The sequence below is a fragment of the Meles meles genome, chromosome 5 (genome assembly GCF_922984935.1).
Source record: "Meles meles chromosome 5, mMelMel3.1 paternal haplotype, whole genome shotgun sequence".
Lineage (NCBI taxonomy): Eukaryota > Metazoa > Chordata > Mammalia > Carnivora > Mustelidae > Meles > Meles meles.
In genome coordinates, this window is record NC_060070.1 from 119,807,862 (window position 1) to 119,833,152 (window position 25,291).

At 57.8% G+C, this 25,291-nt stretch overlaps 1 protein-coding gene across 1 annotated transcript; it reads left to right on the forward strand.

The window, feature by feature from the left end:
- The first annotated feature begins 584 nt into the window (after positions 1–584).
- TEAD3 (TEA domain transcription factor 3) lies at positions 585–24,572 on the forward strand. The gene is made up of 13 exons (XM_046006431.1): positions 585–990; positions 9,952–10,203; positions 11,950–12,014; positions 15,465–15,527; positions 16,574–16,585; positions 17,172–17,309; positions 17,427–17,476; positions 18,043–18,104; positions 18,712–18,845; positions 19,036–19,209; positions 19,420–19,560; positions 19,638–19,790; positions 19,947–24,572. Exons 2-13 carry the CDS (start codon positions 10,197–10,199, stop codon positions 20,058–20,060), a joined length of 1,113 nt encoding a protein of 370 aa, XP_045862387.1. The 5' UTR covers positions 585–990; positions 9,952–10,196; the 3' UTR covers positions 20,061–24,572.
- Positions 24,573–25,291: the final 719 nt, after the last annotated feature.

Consider the following 25,291-nt stretch of genomic DNA (forward strand, 5'->3'; position numbering starts at 1 on the left):
TGGTTCTGCAGCGCGTGCCGAGAACGAGGCGGCGGGAGAGGTCCGGAGCGCGGGAGAGGTCCGGAGGGCGGGCTGGAGGCCAGCCTCCCCACCCCCCAACCCCGCTCCCGCCCAGGCCCGGGGCGCTCCCGCGTCCCCTCCCCCGCGCCCAGCGCCGGTCCTACCGAAACTCGGCGGGCTCGTGGTGTCGAGACGCCCCCCGCGGGGGCCCCGGGCCGAGAGGGAGGGCCCCGGAGGTCCGGGAAGAGGGGGAAAGGGAGAAATTCGAGAAACAAGCCTCTCGGGGAGAACCAGACAAACCGGGTCCGGGCAGGGCGGGCGCAGTCGCCAGGGAGGGGCTGGGTCTGGGGCCCCGAGAGTTGGGGGCGGGTTCTTGGGCGGGAGAGGGCGCTCCACCTCGGCCGCTCGGGACTGGGGCGTGGGTAGGGAGCCCCAAGGCCCGTGCGCTCCGGCTCCGCGGGGTCCCTCGTGACGCGGCACCGCGAGGGGAGTCCAGCCGGCTAGGCGGGAGCTCCGCCCTCGGCCCCGCCCAGGCCTGAGCCCCCAAACTGCGGTCGGGTCCTGGGGAGGTGGGGTAAGACCCGGCGTGCAGGGGGAGGTTGAGAGCATGGCACAGGAAGGCGAGGAGGGGAGCGCCTAGGCGCGGGAAGGCCGGGAGCAGCCACGGGTCGCGAAGCCTCCGGGTGGGCACCTTGAGCGCCGACTGGGGGCGGCCCCGCGCGGTCCCGCCCCTCCCGGCCGGTGCCCGCCCCCCTGCGCGCCCCGCCCCCTCCTTCCCCTCAGCCCCCACCCCCAGCCCCGGCTCCTCAACACAAACTTTCCGTCCCGCTCGCTCCCTCCTCCGCGCCCGGCGCCTCCCGCTCCAGCCCGGCTCATTCCGCACATTCCGGCCAGCCCCCTCCCCAAGACCCCCCTTCCCCTGCCCCCCTCTCAGCTCCTTCGGGCCCGGCGGAGCGGCCCGGCCGGAGCGCCCCCCCGAGCTCGGACCAGGTAAGCCGGGCAGACGCGGGGAGGAGGCCCTGCTGGGAGAGGTGGTTTGGTTGGCTGGTTCTGGATTGGGGGGGCACTCAAGGGGGGCTGGGTCCCCGAGCTATTGTCCAGCTCGAGCCGGAGCCCCGGATCTGGGTGCCGGGAAGTTTAGAGGGAAGGGGGGGGAAGCTCTCCGGGAAGCCCCGCCCACCCCTCCCACCCCAGTCCCCCCCCCCCCCCCAGCGACCCGGACGAGTTGGTCGGGGGAGGTAGGGGAGCCGGGATAGTGTCCCCGGTGCCATCGCCTGTCCCAACGTCCGCGTTTGGGGTGTCGAGGCAGGGGTCTGGGGGCCGCACGTTTTGGGGGGCCTGCCACCGGGGAACTCGTACCCGGGACTCCCAGTCCCGGGCCCCGCCGCCCTTTGGACTCCCGGCTCGCGCGCTCTCGGAGCCGGCCCGGCCCCAGCTCCACGCAGGCCTCGGGCCCGGCCTCCAGACGCCCAGGCCGGCTCCTGCGCGCGGTGCCTGTGGCTGCGCTGGATTGTGGAGTGTGTCTGGGAGCAGAGCTGTGTGCCCTGGGCGTGCGTCCCCTGAGAAGCAGGGGCTTCAGCTCCTTCCAGTTCTGCCGCCCCTCTTGGGGTGGAGGTTCGGAGTCCGGACCAGGGCTCTGGGAGCCTGGCTCCAAAGAGGGCTGGCTTTGGGGCCTTATTTTCGCTACACTTCCTTAGAGCCCTTGTTTAGACTTTAGAGGGTTGGAAGGAGGCTTGTCCCCTCCACTACCACCACCACTGGGGAGGGAAGGCCAGGAGTGCCTGCCTGCATCTGGTTTTTAGCTAGCCAGGCCCCAGGGCAGTGTCACTGAGACCCCACTCTGTCACCTTTTTGGGAGAGCGGCCCAGGGCTCAGAGATTCTTTCTGGACAAGAGGGAATGAGGCCTTGGGGGAGGACTTCTCAAGGGGCACCTCCTTCTGTGTTTTCTCTCCAGGTAGAGGCAGAACCAGGTCAGGCCTGGACTTGTAGTCCAGGAAAGCAGGGGATGGGGGTAGGGACTGGACACAACTTGAGGGGCTGGAGCTCAGGGCGGCTCTGTGTATCCCGTCTCCTGTGGCCTGTGTATACACGTCTCACCCCAGTGCAGGGGGCCTGGACACCTCCTTGGCTAGAATATCGGGGGCAGCCTGGGGCAAAAAGGAAATCTAGAGTCCCCCAAAGTTGGACATTTAGGGGGATTATGTGCTCCTCCCTTCCAGATTCCTGTAGCTCCTTTTCCAAGACCCTCCCCCAGGAGGGTGTCATTCCAGGACATGGATCTGCGGTCTTGTGGATCCCTGCTCACCCTGTGGGCAGGGGACAGACAGATGTAACTTCTAGGAACAGGCTCACCGGTGAGGGTGACTTCAGGGGCACTGAATGCCCCCTCCTCAGGGAGAGGCTAAGAGCCAATGGGATTCTCAACTTCTTGAGCCTTCCCCCACCCTCTCTAGGGAGGGAACAATAATTAATGCTAATTAGCGCATTGGGGCTGGGGACTGGCTCTGTAGGATGGTCAGTGATTGGCAGGACAGAGCTGTGTGTGTGTGTGTGTGTGTGTGTGTGTGTGTGTCTGTCTGTCTGTCTGTCTGTCTGTCTTTGTGCTCCCATCCTCGCTCTCAGGTTTGTGGACCCTCTGTATTCTGGAAATATTAGAACCAGGAGGGGACATCTCAAAGAGAATGTCAAGAAATTAGAGATCTGGTCCCAGCTGGGCCTTTAACCACCTATGTCATCTTGGGCCTCAGTTTCCCTGCTCGAAGTAAATGACTTCTCAGGTCCCCTCTCTCTGAGCTCCTTCCAGAGTCTCGGTCTTCTAGTCAGTGGGCCTTGCTCCTTCCATTACGGACCGTGAACCTGGTGAGGTCTGGAGAGGTGAGTGGATGATTAGTGATCTAAGGAAGAAAGTGAGGACAAACCGGGGGTGACTGAGCAGTTCGTAAGTCAGGTGAAGTATGGCTGAAAAGGTTGCAGGCAGCAGGCATCGAGTGACAGGGAAGCCAGGTGGAGCTGGGGGAACTTGCCCTCTGCAGTGACCCTGGGGTCTGGCAAGGCTGGCCGGGGTGAATTGTGTTGCAAGCTCACGTGGATGGCCTGCCCCTCTGCCTGACTCCCAGACCCTCCGAAGGACTCAGTGTGGAAGCTGGAAGGAAACTGAACCTATCAGTCCTGCCCACCTCCTCACTTAGGAAGGGTTGAGGAGCAGAGGGGTCCACCCACGATGAGGAGCGTGGGGAAGGGATCTGGGGTGCCAGACCCCAGGTTGCTGGGGAGCCATGAGGAGAGCCCTAAATGCTGCAGCTTTCTGTGGCAGTAGCTAAGTGGTCGCTGTCTCTTCCCATGTGGAAATTGCAGAAGTTGTGGGGTCCAGGTCTCCATGGACCTCTGAGGCAGCCCTGGAGCCATGGCGGGAGCCTCTCTGGTCTGAGGTCAGCAGATCACACTCAGCCCCGTCCTTAAGGCCTTTCCCTGCCCTCACCTCTGTCCTGGTGTCATGCCAGCCTGGGCTTGTCTGCAAGAGAGGTGCTGCCCCTCAGGGGAGGACCCAAGAGGGGAACAGACTTTGCCTGTCCTGGAAGGGTCCCACAGGAGGCTGGAGGCCAGAGAATCCCTGTCCCTCCACAGGTCCCCAAAGCCTTAGCCCTTGAGGTTTCCTAGAGTGCTGATTGTTTCCTGTGCTCCCTGCCAGGCCTGAAAGGACAGGAAGCGATAGAGGGAAATGAGAGTGCAACCGTGTGTGACGCTGGACGTGTGTGAGAGAAAAACTGAGTGGGACATTCTCCGTGGGTGACCGGGGCAGTGGGGGGGGGGTGCGTGTGTGAGAGAACTGGCTAAAACCAGTTCTTGTAACTGCATGTGAGGCTGGACTTGTACAGGACAGAAACTGTGTGTGACGTTGCCCGTGACTTCAGAACACTGGGGTGTGTGTGACTGATACTCTACGTACATGGGAGCCACCATGAGTGATGTCCTGTGTGTGTGTGTATGTGTATGTGCGTGAAAGACGTTGTACACGTGGTCTCTGTGAGTGGCCATCGCAGGGGACATGGCTTCTCAGTGACCAGCAGCATGAGCCTGGGTCTGACCCCGTGGGGAATCCTGATGCTCTGCGTGTGTGAGGGACACTGATGGTTCGAGAACGGGTGCCATTCTGTGTGACGTCAGGTGCTGAGGGGTGAGCATGTGTGATACTGTGCGTGCTTGTGTGTGTGTGTGTGTACAGCACAAGAAGTGGTCTCAGGTTTTTGGAGACTGTGTGTGCAACTGTACAGGACACGTGTAAAACTTAGGACGGTATGTGGTGCGTGTGAGGAGATGCATGGTGACAGGCCGCTGAGCAGCTGTGTGAGAAGCTGAGTGGGGAAGAAGGTGTGTGGGGGGGGACCCGGGCCTCTAGACCCTGCCCCTGCAGCCCTGCACATCAGGGGACCCGTGGGGGGCGACCTGGGGGCCTCCGTGGGTGGGCACTCTCTGAGGTTGCTGGGACCCCAGGGGCAGCATGGGTGACAGCCATCAGGGCTGAGCCAGGCATGCCTGGGAGACCATGTGTTACATATTTGGGGGCCCATGACCCTGGTGCCTGGGGCATCTGTGCGGAGGACGGTGAACCCTTAAAAACAAAGAAGGAAAGTACTTAATGCCACTGAATGGTGCACTTAAAAATGGTAAAGGGGATGTTACGTGAGTGTTAGCACAATGAAAAGCTTAAGAAGGAACAGGATAGGGATGCAGATCACCGTGGATGTGCAGGACGGTGGCTGGGCAGGCGAGCGTGTGTGTGAGCGAGCAGAGCCACGAGGAAGCCTGGGTGTTTGCAGAGGACACTGTGACTGTCGCAGTGGTGGGGGATCGGCCAAATAACGGGTGGCAGCTCGGCGGGTGACGCAGAGTACCAGGGGCTGGGACCTGCTGAGACGAGACCCTCGGGCGTGGCTGTGGACAACTGTGAAACCTGCTTAACCAAGCTACCCGTGGGCTGCCTTCTCCACCCCCAGGCTGGACACCCAGCCTTCACTGGAGTGGGACAAGAGGAGACAGAAGGCGCCGGGCTGGCTCAGTTGGTGGAGTGTGTGACTCTCAGTCTCAGGGTCGTGGGTTTGAGTCCCACATTGGGCATAGAGGTAACCGAGTTAAAAAAAAAAAAGAAAATGAGACGGGACAGAGTCCTAGAGTAGGGATGAAGGGACATCTCCTACTGCATGCGTTCCTCTCTCTCCTCCCTTCTCTCTGCAGAGGTTTGAGGGCTTGGAGACTCTACCTCCCACTCTCCTACACTGGTGCGGGGGCGGTGACAGTGAGGATGAGCTCTGGACAAGAAAGGCTGGGGGGGCGTCCTGCCCCTTCTGGTCCACTAGGAAGCCTGTGCCCTGAGTAGTGGGAGTGGGTGGGTGCAGAATCTTGATTCCCAAATTGGAAGCACATTAATAAGTGGGAGAGAGGGGAGGAGGCCTCCCCACCTCCCTCCTAGTGGGCTCTGCAAATTGCTTCCTCCTGTAAAAATCTCGGCCCTGCCCCAGGGAGGAGGGTACTCCCTCCCCAGCCTGGCAGGGTGTGGCCACTTGGCAGGGTCCCCCAGGGGTCCTTGTGCTAAAGGCAGACACCATCCCCCTCCTGCCCCCTCTCCAGTCCCAACCAGAGCATGGCTCCTTCTAGGGTGGGAGCCTCTGGCAGCTGGAGAACAGCTGGCCCCGCTGTGGGGGCGGGTGAGAAGGACAAGGGAAAGGCAGAGGGGGTGGGGAGCTTCCCTCCCCATCCTCAACCCCCTGGCGGGTCAGCCCAGCCCAGGTTTGGGGCGGGAGGTTTGGGATGCGACTGCTGATTTCACTAATCTTCCTGCCTTTTGAGTGGCTGTTCTCCCTCCAAATGAGAGCCCTTGGGGGACTGTGGGCCCTGCAGGAGTGGACAGCTGCTGTCCAGTAGACCCGGGAGGGTCACTGGGCTCAGCTTGTCCTCCCAGTGGGGCTGGTATGGAAGGAAGGGTAGCCGGGGACTTGGGGATGACACCCACCTTCCTTGACTGGCCTTGTCTCCGTCCCCATCAAGGCAGAGGGCTGGGGGAGCCCAAGCTTCAGGCCAGTCTCCCCTACTCCCTTGAAAGGAGTATAGGGCTGGGTGGTCTGGAGGCTGTAGGGCCTGGGGTGGGGGTTGGGGGTGGGAGGGAGCTAGGACCTGTGCAGCTGCCCAGCGCAGGCCTCCATCACTGGAGCTGTCCAGCCAGTTATTCCAGCATTCTGGCCCCAGGGTGGGGAGTGGGCAGCCAGGGGCCCCTTATCTCCCCTGGGGGCCCCAGAGCCTGCTCACCAAGCCTCCTGGCTCCATCCCTGCCTCCACCCAGAGGCACCTTCTGACCTCAGAAAGCTGAGGGCCCTCAAAGAGGTGAAGCAAGAATGGCTGGGCTGGTCCGACAGAGGGTAGAGGCAGAGTGGGCCCCAGGTCTGGGGGTGGGGGTCTGCAGCCTGTGGTAATAATGGGCCTCTAAAGAGAGACATAGGAGGTGGTCTCGAAGACGTGGGACAGGAGTGGGGTGTCCTGGACATGGCCCTGTTGTGGCTGACCCTGGCCCCCAGCAATGGCTTCCCTGACATTCTTTCCTTCTAGGGTCTGTCCTGAACCCTGGGCTCTGTGGTCGGCTTATATGTACATAACTCACTCTGTCTCTCTCTCTCTTTTCCTCTTTCCCCTCCCTCACTGACTGTATCTGAGTTTATTGATCTTCCCCCTTCCTGCCCCTTTTAGCCCCCTAGCTATGTGCTTCCATCTCTCTGGGTCTTGGTCTCCGTGTGTCTGGGTCTGTCAGCCATGATTCCGGCCCCCACTGTCTCTGGATCTAACTCTCTCTAGCACCCTCTCTGTTCTGTCAGCCTGCCTCTCTCTGGATCTCTCCTCTGGGGCTCACTCCGAGGTTTTGTGGGGGTTTTTCTCTGGGTATTCAAGGGGACTCTCCTGTCTCCCTTGTCTGTTTTCTTATCTGCCTGGCGGGGTCTGTCTCCCTTTCTTGACCCCACCCCCAGGCCCCTCCCAGGCTCCACCCCCTCGCCCCTCACTTGGGCCCTCCTCCTGGTCTCCCACCCCTCTGGATGGCACAGCCCAGCACACAGAGGTTCAGGACAGCAGCGTGAGCACCAGTAGACAGCTGGGGGACTCCCACCCCTGCCAGCCCTGCTCTGTACGGTGGGGATGATGTGATGATTGGCCCTAGGCTGGGGCCACCATCTCCCCTGCAGGGCGCCTGAGCCCCACGTTCATCCAGGCCAACCTGCAGCTGTCCAAAGAGCCCGCAGTCCCCAGGCGGGGTCCCCGGCGGTGTGAGGGTTTAAAGAGAAGGGGGTGGGCATGCGCCGGTCTCAGTCCCCCTCCCACAGCCTCCAGCCTGACTCCTGAGTGCAGCAGCAGGACAGGGACCCCAGTTCAGTGCCCTGCCCAGCACAGCTGCCCGCTCACCGTTGCCCGCCGGGGTGCCTGGGCCCCGGGGTACAAAATGTTCTCATCTGGGTGTCAGTCCGGGCTCCCATACGGCATACCTGCCCACGTGGGCTCCAGTGCCTGGCTGCGTGGGGATGGGGGGGTCACCTGTGGGCCCCTGTGTTGGTGCCTCTGCCCTCAGGAGTGTTCCTAGAAAGTGAGTCTTGCATGTGCCCACGAGCCAGCGGAAGGGACGGTGGTCCCACTTGTCTCCTTGACTCGTCCTTGCAGCCGCCCCCTGGGCTCCCCTCCCCCTCACCAGCTGCCAGCGGTCCCAGCCAGGGGCCGCCGCCCCGCCCCCCCCCAGTCTGTCCCAGCTCCCAAGCACTGCTGTGTTCGCCATATTTGGCCACAGTGCTCCTGCGGGGGGCGGGGCGGGGTTGACATCACCCCGAGAAGGGGGGGGCACTGCCTGGAAGAGGGGAGGCAGGAAAGTTGCTTTGCAAAGTCTGGGGCTGCCAGGGCCCCCCATGCACTGGGCCCCTGCTGCTCTGTGGGAGGCCTCAAGAAAGGATTTGGGGAGAATGGGTTGAGGACTCTGCTGGGAGGGGTTGTAGAGCACCGCAGCCCCGCTCCTGCCTCCCCTCTGACAGGCAGTGTCAGATCCTGGGGGAGGCGCTGCATTTCAACGACCTCAATATGGGCACCCCTGGGCTCTCAGAGTCTCTGCCCTCACATTTTTATTCCAAGAACTTGGCCTCAGGAGTTGAGGAGGGGATAGGGATCTAGCTTCCTGGGGGAGGGGGGCGTGGGGAGAATGGCCTGGGAATGGAGGAGTATGGCCCCTCTCATTGGTCAGGAGCAAGGCTTCCCCTCTCCCTGGCTGCCTCTGGTGTGGGAGAGCTCTTCCTCCTGGTCTTGGGGGCCTTACAGAACGGGCTACAGCCTGGTGGGGGTCCTTGAAGCTGCTCCAGCCACTGGGCTAGAGGGGAGGCCCCAGGGCTGGGCCCCCTGGGCAGGCTCAGGGTGGTTGCCTCCTTTCTCGCTCCAGGTGGTGAAGCTTCTCAGCTACATTCCCTCTGGTTAGAAGACGAAGCCAGAGTGCCCGGGCTCAGAACCTGGCTCTAGCCCTTCCAAGCTGTGTGTCAGACAAGTTGCTTAACCTCTCTGTTCTCTGGTTTCCTCCTCTGTAAAGTGAGGCTAATAATAGTCTCTACTGCGTAGGTTATCGTGAGGATTAAATGAGTCAATGTGTGTAAAATCCCAGGACAGGGCCTGACGTGTGGCAGGTGCTCCCATTAGAGTAATAGTCTTGACTCTGTTTCAATCTGATGATCCGGCCCCCTAGACCCTCCCCATCCCATGCCACTAGCCACCCTTGTCCAGCCTCCCTAAACAAGCAGGTGGCCCAGGACAGAGGACCCCTATCCATTTGGCAGGGCCTGGAATTCTTGTCTGAGGGAAAAGAATTCCCTTCCACAGCTTCTGAAGTGTCTCCCACCCCTCTACCCTGCCCACCCCCCCACCCCACCCTAGCTCTCCCTGCAGACCAGAGCCAAGTCGCTGGATCTAGCCATCTGGGGTTCCTAAGCTCTCTGGACGCTGGGCATGCAGAGTCCGAGGCTGAAGGGGGTGTGGGGTGAGCCTTGGAGCTGTGTGTGTTGGGGGGCCTGTCGGGTGTGGTCTCGGTTAATAACCCAGCCTTGCGTGTGCAGGGAACTTGGAGTTTAGAGAGCCCTGGCCCTTCTGCGATGTGGGCCAGGGCAGGGGTAGGCGTGTGGGTGGTTTATGGGCTGCTGTGGGGCCGGGAGGTGCAGGAACAGGAAGTGGGATGGAGAAGCCGGTGGGGTTGAGCAAGGCTGTGGGCCGGGCACCTTCTCAGCTGCTTCCTTGCTGGCCAGCATGGCTCCCTCCTTGCGATTCCTGGGCGGTCCCTGCCCGGTGTTTAGGTTCTGCTGGGCCCCCGGAGTTATCTTTTAGGGAAGTCAAAACCACACCCTTCCTGGGTCCCGGGCCCTCCCCCTCCCACGGGGGTCTTCAGCAGGCTTGCACTGAGGCTGTGGGCAAGAATGTGGGGGGGTCTCTGGTTGGGTCTGCGGATGGATGGCAGGGGAAAGAGCTAGCAGAGTCAGAGCCAAGCAGTCCTCCCGGCAACTCTGTTCACTCCACTCTGCTCATCACGACTGTGAGCCCCGGTGTCCCTTCTGAATAATGGGTATCACTCCTTGCCCTCCCTGCCTTAGTTTTGAGGATTAAGTGAACATGAATGTGCTTTGTGTCCACAAAAGTGCCGTGTAGATATGAGGTATTGTGGTTGGTCCTTTGTCGCGACCTCATTTAATTTTAAGCCTCACAACCTCAAGGAGACCTTTTCCCCCTCTTAGGGGACCGAAGCTCAGAGAGGTGAGGTAACTCATTTAAGGCTGCACAGCACGGAATAAGCCTCTCCCCTGGTTGCCTCCACCTCCCCGACCACAGCACCTGTCCCCAGGCTGGGAGATGGCTGTGGTCTGGGAGAGCCCCGGCCCTCACCCGTGTCTGCCCCACAGGCTCCAGCGGCCCAGTGGGCTCAGGCCCAGAGCCCAGAGCAACCAGCACAATAGCGTCCAACAGCTGGAATGCCAGCAGCAGCCCCGGGGAGGCCCGGGAGGATGGGCCTGAGGGCCTGGACAAGGGGCTGGACAACGACGCGGAGGGCGTGTGGAGCCCCGACATCGAGCAGAGCTTCCAGGAGGCCCTGGCCATCTACCCACCCTGCGGCCGCCGCAAGATCATCCTGTCAGACGAGGGCAAGATGTACGGTGCGTGCAGGGAGTCGTGGTGTGTGTAGGGAGACACGGGACACCCGCTGGAGGAGGCAGCCTGGCCCTCCCGGCCCCTCCCCCTGCTCTCTGCCCCCTCACCCAACCGGTTTGGCGAAGTCCTGCGGGGCCCGCCTGCCAGCCCGCCACGGGCGAGTCTGGGCGTGTGAGCCTGTGTGTCTGGGTCCTCCTCATAAACAAGCCGGGCTGGCCCCCTCCACCAGATTGGGGCCCACACCTTGACACCCCCGTCGGCTCCTCCTCTCCTCCCCCTGCTGGCCTGCAGGTTTCAGGGTGACTCAGTGGACACAGGAAACTGGGTCAGTGCCTGGTGCTCCAGAAAGGCCTGGGAGGGGGTCCCTTCCCACATGTGGGGAAGCCTGAGGGGTGAGACCGGGCTGTCCTACTGGCGAGGTCTATGCAGCGTATGGGTGTGGGGTCAGGGCAGGCCACGATGTGACAAGGGCCTGTGTTAGGAAGAGGGCTGAAGGGACATGGGGACTCCTTCATTCCTCAGACACCCCCCCCACAGCTCTCTCTTGCTCTCTTGGCCTGCTCTCTGCCACCTTGCCCATCTCTTGCCTCCAGAGGGGAGTGTCCCCCTCTTGTCCGGCCCTGAGAGGGCTCTCCCAGAGCTGCATTTTTGGGATAACTCAACCCTTCTGGGCCTGGCTCCTTGCCAGCTCCCTCCAACCCTCCATGGCAGCCTATGGCTGAGTGAGGCAGGCCCTGGGCCTGTCCCATCCCGGCGGCTAGTACCGTGGGGGGGGGGGGCGGAAAGGAGACAGCTGGGCCAAGTGGTAAGGGCTGCCACAGCCCCTGTCCCCAGCAACTGTGCCACGCCCACTGGAGCCCCAGAGCCCCCTCACAAGGCAGACAGATGTACCCGGGTGCTTCCCCGATGGCTACCTCCCAGATGGCCGGGGCAGCCCCACAGGGTATGTTTAGACAGGGCGGAGGGAGTGGGGTGGAGAGGGGCAGGCAGGAAGGGAGGAGCAGTGGGGCTGGTTCTGTCATGGAGGAGGAATCTGGAGAATGTGGCCCTTGTGGGGAGCTTGTGGGGTTAGGGTCTGGGGGCCTGGACTGGGGGGATAAAAGGTATTGAATCAGCATCTGTCAGCTTCTCACAGGGCAGGAGAGACACTGGTAAGCTGGGACATGGGGGTGACAGGCTCAGGGACACAGTGATGGGCTCAGGGACATCCTGACACGGGCCGTCCGTGTGAGAGGTATGCTGGACACCACTGTGCCCTTTCTGCCCGTTTCACCAGAGAAGGGAAGGGACTTGTCCAGGGTGTCCCCTCATCGCAAGGACAGCTGGGGACAGGAACCCATCTTTCAGACTCTTGGGGATATGTACAGTAGGCCTCGCTCACACACAAATGCTTACGCTTAAAGATTCCAAACTCCTGTCGTGCACAGAGGGGGATGGAGCTGCCACCGGGGCTAGGAGTGAGCAGCCCAGCTGTCTTTCTGCAGGGAAACCTGTCAGGCCCCGACCTTGTCCCCACCCACCCTGCTGCCCCCTACTCACACCTCCCTCAGCCAGCAGCCACCCAGGTCCTAGGGCTCCCCGCCACCCCTCACACACCTGTGTGTGCCTCTTGGAGTGAAGAGGGTGGGGAGGGGGCAGAAGGGTGGCGTTGGGGGAGGGGGTCTGTGTGTTTTGAAACAGGGGGTGTGGGGTCTGCAGCCACCAGCGGCCCCCCTTGGCCAACTCATCATTCTTTTCTCACCCCACGCCAGGTCGAAATGAGCTGATTGCACGCTACATTAAACTGAGGACCGGGAAGACTCGGACGAGAAAACAGGTAGGGAGAGGAGGATGCGCGCTCGGGGCTCTCTGCCCATGTGCGCGCCCTCATCTGCCACTGTCGGCCCCTCCCTGTCCCCCTTCCTCTGCCGAGGGACTTCACACTCCCCGGCCTGTCGAGAAGGGGGCGCCGCCCTCTCCAACCAGCCACCACGCCGCCCGAGGCCTTGGGGGTCAGTGACCAGAAATGAGCCCCGTGGGGCAGGCCGGTGTGGTCATTGCCCGGAGTGGCCCCAGCCAGTCAGTGAGGCAGCGGGTGATAGTGACACACGGGCACAGAGCAGGGCAGCATGGCCAACCCCAGAGTGAGTGTGTGTTGTCAGACAGGGTCGAGTCTGGACCTGGTAGGGGAAGGGAGGAGGGGATTGCCGAGGCTTTCTGGAGGGGACCACACCCAAGATACATTTTTAAGAAGGAATTTGGGGTTCAGCCCGGCAGAGAAAAGGGGAGGGGGTCTAGCAGGCTGAGGAAGTCGGATATCCATTGAATCCGTGAACCCCCATGGGGCTTAAGGTTACGTGAATCTGTGTATTCCTCGCAGCAGCCTCTGGAGGTAGGTCTAGTAATCATCTCCATCTTCCAGATGAAGACATGGGGGCAGGGGGAAGTTAAGTAACTTCCTCCAGGTCACTCAGCTGGTAGGCAGTGGATCCAGGACTGAGCCCACTGGGCAGGAAAGAGCCATCCATCAGCAATGCGGTGCATGGAGAGATATGTGCAGTAGGCCTCGCTTGGAGATGAGGGCTGGGAAGTGCTGAGGACAGGGAGAGAGGTTGGCCAGAGGCCTGAGGGACAGCTCTCCCCTCGGGGCAGCTGGGTGCTGTGGAAGGGACTAGAACAGGGAGTGGCAGGTGGCACCTGTCGAGGAATGCTGGCCCGGGAGCAGCTGGGGCAACGGATGAGAGAGGGCCAGGCAGAGGCAGGGACGGAGGTCCGCAGCGGTGGTGGCCGGTGTGGTGGCAGGGAGAGATGACTGGGTGGCTTCCGGTCCTGCGAGGAAACCCAGAAAGGGGGCTGCTTGGGGTGACTGATATGCAGGGGTGGCCGGGAGAGAGGCCAGCTAGGCGCAGAGACTGGAGGACTGGAAGGTGCCTCTGATGCTCGGCCCTCCCAGCCTCCCTGTCTGGTGAGGTTTGGACCTGGCACCCCCACCTTGCCAGATCCCCACATGTACAGATGACAGAGCCGACCCGTCCCATCCCACCATCTCGAAGGTTCTGAGTCTACGCCCTCGGTATGGGAGCAGGGGCCTCCCCCATTTGCTCCGGCATTTATTAACCTCTCTCCTGGGGCCAGTTCATGGGGCACAGTGTTCATTCAGTGAGAGAATTCTAGAGCTCTGCCTCTGTGCTCGGCGCTAGGGATACAGCAGGGGGACCCCACCCACAGGGGCCCTGTTCCTGCAGCCTGGGACTGTAGTGGGGAGGGCTGACTCATCAAATCCCCAAGTTCAAATACCCTCACCCCCCACCTATGGGCAAGGGGTGCCTTGCCCCTCAGTTTCTGTTCCTCGGCCATTAAATTAGGTAATACGGGAAGACAGAACAGAGTAAGCGCAATGGAAGAATGTGCCACTGTTGTTGCCGTTAATATTACATCTTTTTTTTTTTAAAGATTTTATTTATTTATTTGACAGAGAGATCACAAGCAGACAGAGAGGCAGGCAGAGAGAGAGAGAGGGAAGCAGGTTCATTGTCGAGCAGAGAGCCCGATGTGGGACTCGATCCCAGGACCCCGAGATCATGACCCGAGCCGAAGGCAGCGGCCCAACCCACTGAGCCACCCAGGCGCCCCAATATTACATCTTGAAGAACAGAAAGCCAGAGCGCCTGGCTGGCTAGTCAGTAGAGCAGATGACTCTCATCTTGGGGTCGTGAGTTTGAGCCCCACTTAGGGTGTAGAGATTACTTAAAAAAATGAAGTCTTAAGAAAAATTAGTTAAGTCGGTGGTAGATAGATAAGACAGACAGACCCATCCTATGTTTGTGAGGACAGAGCGCATCTTTATGTGTTGCAAAGAGCAACCAGATGACAGACAAGGGTTTTTGTCTCGCTTTTGGTTGAAAAAATGCAGTGTTGGGTTTTTAGAGATACCTACAGCAATTAATAGCGAGTGCAATGCCTCCATACTGGAAAAACAGCTAAATATTACATTAGGATTAAGTCCCATGTGACTTTCAGTCATAGACTTGACCATTTGGCAGTGGTCCTCTGTGCTAAGGGTCAGAAGAATCCTGGGAGCGTAGCTTGGTGGTGGAGCAAGTTGACTCGGGAGTCAGGCCACCTAGGTTCAAATCCCAGCTCCAGCCCTCCACTGCGTGACCTTGGGTAAACTGCTTAACTGCTCTGTGCTCGGGTTTCTTCATCTGTAACTTGGGGGATTATGTTAGGACTGACTTCTTAGTTCGGGTCAGATGAGGTATGTGTAAAATGCTGAGAACAGTCTAGTGCCTCAGTAAATGTCACCGTTGTCATCACAGGAAGTGACAGGTAACCTGGCTGGACGAACATCTGATTCTGGGGCCCAGTGAGGCGGTCTGAGGCACAGCCACCTGGGTCCTAACCAGCTAGTGGGGGGGGGGGGCGCTGTGGGGAAACAACAGACACAGTAACTTTCAGGTTATGATTAAAAAGCAAAAAAAAACTGTATCTTAGTGGGGATAAAAACAACTTTGCAGAGAAAGCCCATAGCCATTGTGTATCAGGAGCTCAAGTGAAGCCGCCTCAGGGATCCATGTGTCCCCTTCTGTTTTCCTGGGGAAAATAGGTTCTCTGAGGCTTAAGGGTCAAACCCTTGACCATGTCCTGGCAGTGGGGTGGGGAGAGCTTTCGTGGAAGCCATGGCCCAGATAGATGATCTGATGGCCAGCACGAGCATTATGGCTGTTGGCGATGCCAGTCAGAGAAAAGTATCTCAGGGCGCCTGGCCAGCTCAGGATGTAGAGCCAGGGTTGTGAGTTCGAGCCCTGCATTGGGTGTAAAGATGACTTGAATAAATAAAGAACCTTGAAAGAAGAAAAAAAGATAAGAAAAATGTGCCCCTCTAAGAATATCAGTGAAAAAAAGTCACCCATCTTGGAAAAATAAAAAGATACCCTTTCTCTGGGTTAGATGCAGCCCGGCACGAGGGCACATAACTTGAGTGGCAGAGCTTGGGCTGGATTTTAGCCTTTACTGGGTTAGATCCTCTTGTGCAGTGAATGACCTGTACAACTGTACATAGTGGTCCTGGAGACTACAGTAGGCTCTTGATCAAAATAGGGCCAAGAAGAGAGCAGAGAATTAGCAGGGCTCAGGGATGTCTGCTCACAAGGGCCCCATGGTTCCCCCTGGCTTCCATTTGGTCGCAGAGACAAGGGCTGGGATGTTCCTTGCCCATGACCACCCCATGCCGTGCCTCCTCACTGTCTGTGTTTTCCTCTCTGGCGGGGCGCGGGGCGGCCCCTAGGTGTCCAGCCACATACAGGTTCTAGCTCGGAAGAAGGTGCGGGAGTACCAGGTTGGCATCAAGGTATGTTGGGTACCTGACTAGGGCATCTGGTCCCTCCTCGGCGCCTCCACCGCTATCTCTGCACAGCTCAGGCCTCTGCTGCGGCCGGCTCTCGCTATGCCTCTTTTCTGGCTGAAGCTCTGTTCTTGCCTCTTCCGCCCTTTCTGCTCTTTTTCTCTCTTTCTCTCTCTCTCTACAGGTCTCTAGCCACTTGCAGGTTCTAGCCAGGCGGAAATCTCGAGAGATTCAGTCCAAGCTAAAGGTAGGGGTTCCCCTGCCACTTGGCCTGGCCCTGCTGTTTTCTGAGCACAAGGCAGAGAGGCAGCTGGAGGGCTATGGCGGGTTGGAGAGTTTCTCAAACGCAAACAGCAGCATGAAGCCCAAAGGCCACTTGGGGTTACAGAGGGCCTCAGCCCTTGGAGACTAAGCAGAAGCCCAGGGTGACAGCCAGCCCTACAGTGAGGGAGAGGAAGACCATCTGGGGGCCACTAAGGCCCACCTCTCTTCTTCCTTTTCCTTTTCCTCCTTCCTAATTGCTGCTTGTTAGTTGCACGGGGCCTTCAGATGAGCAGGAGGAGACACGGGCACACTGGCCAGCAGAGCTGTTGTGGTGGCCCTGGCTCTTCCTTGCACTGGATGCTCAATCCTGGCTGCCCTGCAGCTGAGGATCTCAGAGCACGGGCTCATGGCCCCTGTAAGCTATGGCTTCTCCCTGCTTCTCAGCTGCACAGCAGGCTGGGCCTTGCGCTCCAGGCCCCTGGGCCTGTATCACAGCTCCAGAGGACACGGACAGACCCCTAGGGGCACCAGCGTGGTCCGCCTTCTAGGTCTCCAGCCTGCCCTCCCTCATTCTGCCCTTTGCAGGGCACCCCCAGCTAGCAAGCCCTCCCCTTGGGTAGCAGTGGGGAGGCAGGGGGAGGGTCCACAGCTGCCTCTGAGCTCCCCTGGGGTCCTGAGACCCGAGAGGCTGGTGGCTGTTGAGTGGATGGGGGTGGAGGAGGTCGCGTTCCTACCCTATGTCACCCTCTCATGTGCCTCTTCTAATCTACCTTCCCTCTCCTTTGCAGGCCATGAACCTGGTAAGTAGTCTGCCCCTCCCCTGGGGGACGAGGTCGGGGGAGAGTACCTAACACAGGATTTCCAGAGTATGAATTGTGAAATCAACTTAATAGGGTTGGCAACCAACACTGTTTAAAAACGAGATAGAGTGGTTCTCAAACTTTAGCACGCATCAGAATTGCTGGGAGGGCTGGTGAAGACAGATTTCTGGGCTTCCCCTGCAGAGTTTTTGAATCAGTGGGTCTGGGCTGGGGCCCAAGAATGTGCATTTCTAAGCTTCCAAGTGATGCTGGTACTGTCTGTCCACAGACAATACTTTGAGAACCAATGATGAAACAGAATAGGAAATAGAAATGTGCATGACAGACAACATAAGGGGAAATGTTTGGGTATATATTGGGTTATAGAATAAAATAAAATAATGTCTCAGTGTGGACTGTGCTCAGAGGGGTGATGTACTCAGGAGATAGGCCCTGGCAGGGGCTGAGACTCTCCTGAGCTGACTCAACAGAGCCTAGGACCTGGGAGGGGCCCCAAGTCCCCCGCAAGGGACTTTCATCCCGTCTCTGACCTGGCCCATCCTCACATGGCCTCTCTCCTCCCTAGGATCAGGTCTCCAAGGACAAAGCCCTCCAGAGCATGGCCTCCATGTCGTCCGCCCAGATTGTCTCCGCCAGCGTCCTACAGAACAAGTTCAGCCCGCCCTCCCCTTTGCCCCAAGCCGTCTTCTCCACTTCCTCACGGGTACAGGGAGCCTGTTGGGGGGGGGCGTTGCTGAGGTGAGGGAGGGCATTCAGGGCTGGGTGGTAGCGGTGGGTCCTGGATGCTGAGGGGCCCCTGGTCTTTGTCCCATCTCTCTAGTTCTGGAGCAACCCCCCTCTCCTGGGACAGCAGCCTGGACCCTCTCAGGAGTGAGTATTGTGGCCCATCCCTGTCACACCCTCGCTGCTGGCACGTCCCCTTTGCGCTGGCTTCCAAGCTTTAGTTCAAAAATAGAGGATGGGGAGCGCCCGTAAGAGAGCCACACATCTGTCTGTTCACTCATGTGTTTGTTCATTCATCCACCTCCTCGTCCACTTGCCGCCCGTTTGCCCTTTGGTCACTTCTCCCTCAGTTGCTCCCCTGGTCAGTCAGCACATGGGGGAGTCAGATGTGCTGGGTTCCCTCAGTTCTAAGAGGACTTGCATCCTCAGACACACCCTCAGTTTCATGGGCCGCTCTCAGGGGGTTGAAAGGCCGCATTCAGCGTGCACCTCAGTTGTAAGATGCAGCAGGGTTTCATAAAAGCTCAAATGTGGGGAAAACCCAAAGCAGGAGACTTAGCCTGTCAGCATGCACTTCTGGGCCTTTGCAGAAAGGTGGGGTGGCTCCCTCTGGAGACCAGATGAGCCTCCCAAGTGACCGGGACTAGGTGGAAAGTGGGCCTGGGGGGGGGGGCGCAGTGACCCTCTAACCAGGTTGTGCTCCCTGTCTGCAGCATCAAGCCCTTTGCACAGCCAGCCTACCCCATCCAGCCGCCCCTGCCGCCGACGCTCAGCAGTAAGTCCCCTGCACAAGACCGTCGCTGGCCCTGCACACCCGCTCAACTGCTCAGAAGAGGGGGATGAGGGGGTGGAGGGGGGGTGGGGGTGGGGGCCCAAGGCCTGCATGTGTTTCTAGGGGGAGGGAGAGGGGCATGGCATTTATAGGGCATTGGGACGGTCAGGGACAGACAGGCCCCTTACCTTCACAATGTCAGACATTATCAGTGAAGATACTACATTTATGTATGTTCATAAAATTCTTCTCTGGAAATACACCAAAATCTTAACAGAGTAGTACTCTGTCTAGGTATTGGGATTCAGGATAAATTTTATTTTTCCCTTTTTACTTGTCCATATTTTCTGTTTGAACACACATTAACAGTGACCTCTAAACTACCTCCCCGCCTATGTATATAGTACCTGGGGCCACCGTGCACAGTTGTGCGGGTTGTACACTGCATAAGGAGATGGGGCAGAGGGGTCCGGTGCGGCCCATGTTCCTACCCGAAAGGGGCCCCATTTTGTAGTTCGCACAACGGCTCGGCTCGCTGCAGCCGGGGGCAGCTCCGGATGTGAGCATGCGCACACGCCCATGCAGTTGAGGGTCCATCTCGCCCTCCCAGGTTACGAGCCCCTGACTCCGCTCCCCCCAGCTGCTGCCTCGGTGCCCGTGTGGCAGGACCGCACCATTGCCTCTTCCCGGCTGCGGCTCCTCGAATATTCCGCCTTCATGGAGGTGCAGCGAGACCCCGACACGGTAATGTGCCTGAGGGTGGGGGTGAGGATTTGCCCAAGCCTGGGAGACCCTGGCGTGGTGGCGTGGTGGGCCAGGGCCACGGCTCTGGGGGCCCGGGCTGGGAAAGCCCCGGGGCAGTCGTGTCCCAGTGCAGCCCTCAGGCCCGCAGCCCCGCGTGCTCTCCTGACCCCGTCCCGGGCCCTCCCCACAGTACAGCAAACACCTCTTCGTGCACATCGGCCAGACGAACCCCGCCTTCTCCGACCCGCCGCTGGAGGCTGTTGACGTGCGACAGATCTATGACAAGTTCCCCGAGAAGAAGGGCGGACTGAAGGAACTCTATGAGAAGGGGCCCCCGAATGCCTTCTTCCTTGTCAAGTTCTGGGTGAGCTGCCCTCTCTGCTCCTGACCACCCCCTCCCGACTTGCGCAGCACACCAGGCCTACCCCGCCCACCGGGGACCCTGTGACCTGTGGGCAGGGCGCTGGCCTTAATGATGGGCCCTGGGGTGGAACACCGATGTGGCCCCGCGAAGCCTCCCCTGGCCTCGGCCGCACCTGATGCTGGCGAGGCTCACACTCCCACCCCTTCCCAGGCGGACCTCAACAGCACCATCCAGGAGGGCCCCGGAGCCTTCTATGGGGTGAGCTCTCAGTACAGCTCGGCCGACAGCATGACCATCAGCGTCTCCACCAAGGTGTGCTCCTTTGGCAAGCAGGTGGTGGAGAAGGTAGAGGTGAGTGGGGGCCCGGGGTGGCACAGAGGGGAGGGGAGCAGGCCCATTGGGTGACGCCTTCCCTGCGCCATGCGCAGACGGAGTACGCCAGGCTGGAGAATGGTCGCTTCGTGTACCGCATCCACCGCTCCCCCATGTGCGAGTACATGATCAACTTCATCCACAAGCTGAAGCACCTGCCGGAGAAGTACATGATGAACAGCGTGCTGGAGAATTTCACCATCCTGCAGGTTGGGGGGGTAGGGTGTGGGGGGCACGGGGGCCTCACTTGAGGGGGGGTTAGCCCCAGTGCTCAGTTGAGAAGACTGATGTCCAGAAAGGAGAAGGGTCTTCTCAGGCTCAGGCCAATCCCCCCTGATCCCTTGCATCCTCCTACTGGCCCCCAGGTGGTCACCAGCCGGGACTCCCAGGAGACCCTGCTCGTCATTGCTTTCGTCTTTGAAGTCTCCACCAGCGAGCACGGGGCCCAGCACCATGTCTACAAGCTCGTCAAAGACTAGGCTACCCTTGGCCCCCAGTACCAGGATCCAGGACAAGCATCTTTTCCACACACCTGCCTGGCCCCCCACCCCCACCCCACTCCCACCCCCGGAGGTCTGGGATTGAGGACTCATCCTGCCTACCAGGCCTCAGGCCCAGGACCCAGGAGGCCTCCCCACCTATCCCCCAGCGCACACACTCCCTGCCACTGTTCTGCGCTTTAATTGTGGAAGAAGAGGAGGGCTCCGTGGTGGGGCAGCCCACCCCGGATGCTGAACCATCACCCAGCTCTGCCCAGCCTCCAGTGAGCGGGCTCCAACTCCTTCGGGCTCATGCACGTGTGGCCGGCAGGGGAGGGTAGAATGGAGATCAAGGGGGTCAGAGTGCAGAGGCTCCAGGAAGGAGAGTGTTGAGTTGGGGTTAGGGTGAGAAGACGAGAGAGGGGCCCACACTTTCTTGTACCTGCAGTGTGCCTGGCCCTGTTCTCAGACCCTGCAAGGTGAGCGTGGGTCTGGGTGTCTCATGTGATGGGCTGAGACTCCGAGAAGTTGAGAGACCCGTTCAAGGGGGGCAGAGTTGGAATTCTCACCTGGGGCTGCCTGTCCCCAGAGCCCAGGTATACACTACTTCCCTGGAGTTGGGGTGGGGGGTGCTGCCACAGGGGGTGAGAGACAGGGTCTATACGGGGGGCTGGAGCCAGCCAGGTTGGGGGGCGCTTTTCAGGGGAGCAGCTGCTTTTGACCAGCAGGAAAAGAGGAGCAGCATGTACTTGGCACCTGTTAGGCGCCCTCTGTCAGCCCATAGTGCGGCCAGGGCCTCAGGAGCCCCTATGCAGACCTTCTCCAAGCTGCCCCGGCCCACATCTGGGACCTGAGCCCCTCAGCACCTTCCTGATGGGAGAAGGCCCCCAGGGGCAGGTTCCAAAATAGCTCGGAGGGTCAAGTAGGAAGCTGGAGTCCCCACCTCTGGACAGACCAGCGTCCTAGGGACAAGGGGTAGCAGAATGATTTGGTATTTTCAAATGGCCAAGAGATGGGTTTGGTGAACCCTCGGTGGTTTCACTCCCTTACATTTCTCTCCACCTCCATTTTCCCAGGCCAGGAGCAGCAGCTCCCCAGACCCAGTTCTGGGACTGAAGGTTCACCCTTTTCCCTGCTGCCCCTCCCAACACCCAGGCCCCTCAGCAGGCCTGGCCTGTCTACCAGCCGCCTCTGGGCATTTACGAGTTTCATATGAAGTACTGTGCCCCTTCCCTTCCTTACATGGCCCACCCCTGAGCTTCCTGAAGGTCCTCACAGTTTGCGTATCGCTCAGGCCACTTCCAAACCCAACCTAGGTTTTATAATGTATATTATATTTTTTTGTGTATTTTTTAAATCCAGCTGTGATGGGTTATACCGTAAACGTGGCACAGGGCTGGGGCAGGGGTCCTCAAGGCCCGGCTCCTGCTCCAAAAAAAAAAAAAAAAAAAAAAAAATTAAAGTTATTTGTTTGTGGGTTAGTTGTGTGACCAGTGTGTGACAGACTTCTCCAGGTTGGATTATCTTCATGTGGGTGCTCCTGCCAGATTAGATCCTGATGTGTCACCCCACCCTCTTACCCTCCCCCATCTTGGCTTGGGGGGGGGGGCATCCATACCCACACTCAAAATAGGTATGATATAAGATCCCTTAAAGCTTTGCAGACTCCTTTCTCAGACCCCTTCCTGCTGTGAGTTGAATGCTAAAATGTGCCCAGTGCTGGCCTAGGTTCAGTTGTTAAATTGTCTCTTTGAAGGGACTTGCCCAAGGTCACGCACTTCTGAGATGGAGCCCCTGCTCAATCCCCAGTCTTCATGTGGCTACTGGTTCTCACTTGGTAGCAGAGAAGAGAGCCTCTGGGAGGATGAGTGCTTTCCCAAGGGAATGGCTGCTAGCAGAAGCTGGATTCCAACCTGTTCCTGTCTACCTGGCTGAGCCCTGCTCTCCCTTCTGACCTGGCTTGTACTCATACAGCAGGGACCAGGGAACGGGGAGGGTGAGGAGACTTAAGTTATTTATCTAAGGCTTAGATTTAAATGAACATCCTGTATTTTCATTTGCTGAACCAAGTTTGCAGGTGAAGTTAAAGGTTCTCTTCATTGAACTGGTCATTGGCTGTACACCAAGATTTGAATCTGGTCAGCCTCTCAAGTCCATGCACCTGGTAGACTAAATCATCAGGTAGCCTTTTGTCGTCACTTGCAGGATGGGGACAGTGCCTGGAACTCCAGGCAGGTGGGTTGGGGGTCATGGAGTCAGAAAGTGGTTTATGAAGGACCCTAGGCCAGACCATGTTCTGACCTAGGACTGAATGCAAAATCCAGTCTCTGGGCTAACAGGTAATTCTATTTATTGGGTGCTTGAGGCATCATCACATCTGTTGTGGCCTCCACTACCCTGGAGTAAACAGCCTTTGGGTAATTTCTTTTAGAATCAAAGATCTCATGCAGAAAACTCAACGGAGATGAGTTGAGTTTGCGAGTCTCCCCCAACCCCACCCCGCTCTGCCCTATCCCCTCCTTCCCCCACACATGTAAGAAAGCCAGAAGTAGAGATCAGTGATGACTAATTTCAAGGTCCCGAAGTATGGAAGGACCCAGAATGAATTGTCTTGTGAGCCCAAAGCCCAAGGCCCTCTCCCAGAAGTGGCTCTCCCCTGCTCAGGGTTCTGTGGGAAGCTACAAGGAAGGGCCAAGATGGCTGGACCCCAAAGACCAGGACAGTAGTTTTTTCCTGCCCCATTCCCATTCTGATGTTCCCAGGAAAGAGGGAGGAATGCCATTTTTGAGCCAGTTCCATGGTCAAGGCCTAGGCACTGAGCTTTCACCAGAGCGCTTTATTTCCCTGTAGCATAAACGCCTGAGAACTGGGGCTCCCCAGATACCTAAACCCTGAATACTCACTCAGATGCACACTAAGCTTTAGACTGATCATCCCAGAAGCTGGGACTTGGTTAAAATAGTCAACTTCACAGTGGAATCAGTTGGTCTCCACACGTGTTTTCCCTTCTGCTGCCTACTCTTTATTGTGGTAATTTGAACCTCTGGGGAACAGGTCCCAGGGCTCTAGATTCCCCACAGCCCAGTAGAAAGTAGTGAGTCATCATTTGCTTAATATAGTGGGTTTTTAAGGACTTCTACCCTAGTACCTAAGGTTTGAAAGAATGAGTAGAATTTCAATCTAGGTGACTCAAGTTCCCAAGTATTTTTCTCAAAATGCCCACTTACCTTCCCCCCAAGTTTCCAAAACTTTTAAAAAATGTTTCTTTGCTCATGTCAAACAGGAGGGCATGGCTAATCTTGAAGCCACCTTGTTCCCCCCATTCATCAGCACCTAACCCAAATGAACCAAACAAGTAGGTATTTGTGTGCTGGGTGGGGCTGGAACCCAACTGTCTGCAGCCATCTTGCACCCACTGTTTGAGCACCATGAGCCTGGCACTATGCAAAGCATCAGCATTTGGTCCTGTCTTTTAGGTGGCTGCCATCATCTTGAGATTTCAAATGAGAAAGTCAATTTGAGAAAATGGACTCATTCAGGTTCACATGCCTCCTGAATGGGAGAAGTGGGATTCAAACTCAGGGAGTGGAAGGGGTTCTGCCCACAGGCCAATCACCAGCCGTCTTCTTGCACCCGGTAAATAGTTGAGTATGCATGGGAGGTTGGGAGAAATCACCTCTAAAACCCTTGGCTTGGGCACCTGGGTGGCTCAGTGGGTTAAAGCCTCTGCCTTTGGCTCAGGTCCTTCAAAATCTTTTAAAGCAGAAACAAAAAAAACACCCATTTTTTTGGTTTTGTGTTGTCAAGACAGCACAGTAGCTGGTGGAACAGAAATGGTCTCTGGTCTTGGGCTCAGAACCCTGTCCATCGAGGCCCTCAGGAATGGTTGTCAGAGGTGCAGTTGGGGCCCATCTTAGCCAGCTTGAGAGGGTTTGGTCTGCCCTTGGCTCTCAGGCCTGCTGTATTCAGTGCCTGAGTGCACACAGTGAGACCAGGCAGATGTCAGTCCTGATTACATTCCTTTAGTTGTCAACATACCTTTGTTGCATTAGTATTTTTTCCTTCTGATTAAAAAGATCACAGAATTTCAGAAAACCCCAGATAATCATTTCCCTGAGTTAAACATGGCCAACATATGGAAACTTCCAATCACTTTTACTTTGCATAAAGTTTCTTCCAATAAAACTGGGTCCTAAATTTCATATGCCAGCTTTTTTCCCCTCCCTCTGCACCACTGTCTGACAAGCCTAAGTATTTTATCACTCCTAATACTATAGTAACATACCAGAGGAAGGAGCGAACTATACCTATTAACTCCGAGAACCCAAATTCAAGGTTCATTCCAAGATTAGGTTGGACCCATTTTACCTTTAAGCAAAATTAAAAGATTAAAAATTAAAAGCTAAAAGAAAAAACAAAACTAGGTTCTTTGGTGAAAATCTTTTCATGGCTCAAGCTTGTTTTGAGGTACATTCTGATTATGCTTTGGATTAGCTTCTCAGCTGTATTTTTTAAAAGAAGTCTATCCTGGGTCGCCTGGGTGGCTCAGTGAATTAAAGCCTCTGCCTTCAGCTCAGGTTATGATCCCAGGGTCCTGGGATGGAGCCCCGCATCGGGCTCTCTGCTCAGTGGGGAGCCTGCTTCCTCTTCTCTCTCTCTGCCTACTTGTAATTTCTGTCTTTAAAAAAAAAAAAAAAGTCTATCCTTTCATTTTAGTGAACGGGATGGGCAGAGGGATAATACTACATGCTCATTACAGGGCTCAATCCCCCCACCTAAGCCAAAATTAAGAGTAATCAAGAGCAGGCCACTACCCCTTCAGCTGTATTAAAATGGAGGGATGAACTTGTTACTTTACCAAACTTAAATGAAGCAGACTTAAATTACAGGCATTTCCTGCACCAAAACCCACCCACCGTACTGGGTGCAAGAGGCAAAAACACCAATAGAAGAGATGCCTGGGTGCCTCAGTCTTGATCAGTCAGGTCATGATCCCAAGGTTCTGGGATTGAGCAGTGCCTTGCCTTGCCCCACACCCCCACCCTCCACTGGAGAATCTGCTTCTTCTTCCTCAGATAAAATCTTAAAAAACACAAAACCTCCACCAGGGCAGGGAGGCTACTTGGGGAGCAGAGGGTCTGGAGGAACCAACAGCCCATTTGCTAAGCTCGCCTAGGAAATGGGCAATTACAATATTGTACAGGTCTACTACTTGTGTCTTTCTAAGCATC

Coding starts and splice junctions, on each gene's coding strand:
- TEAD3 (XM_046006431.1), top strand. Junction 12,015..15,464: donor AGACTCGGACGAGAAAACAG/GTAGGGAGAGGA, acceptor GGCGGCCCCTAG/GTGTCCAGCCACATACAGGT. Junction 17,310..17,426: donor TCTTCTCCACTTCCTCACGG/GTACAGGGAGCC, acceptor CCATCTCTCTAG/TTCTGGAGCAACCCCCCTCT.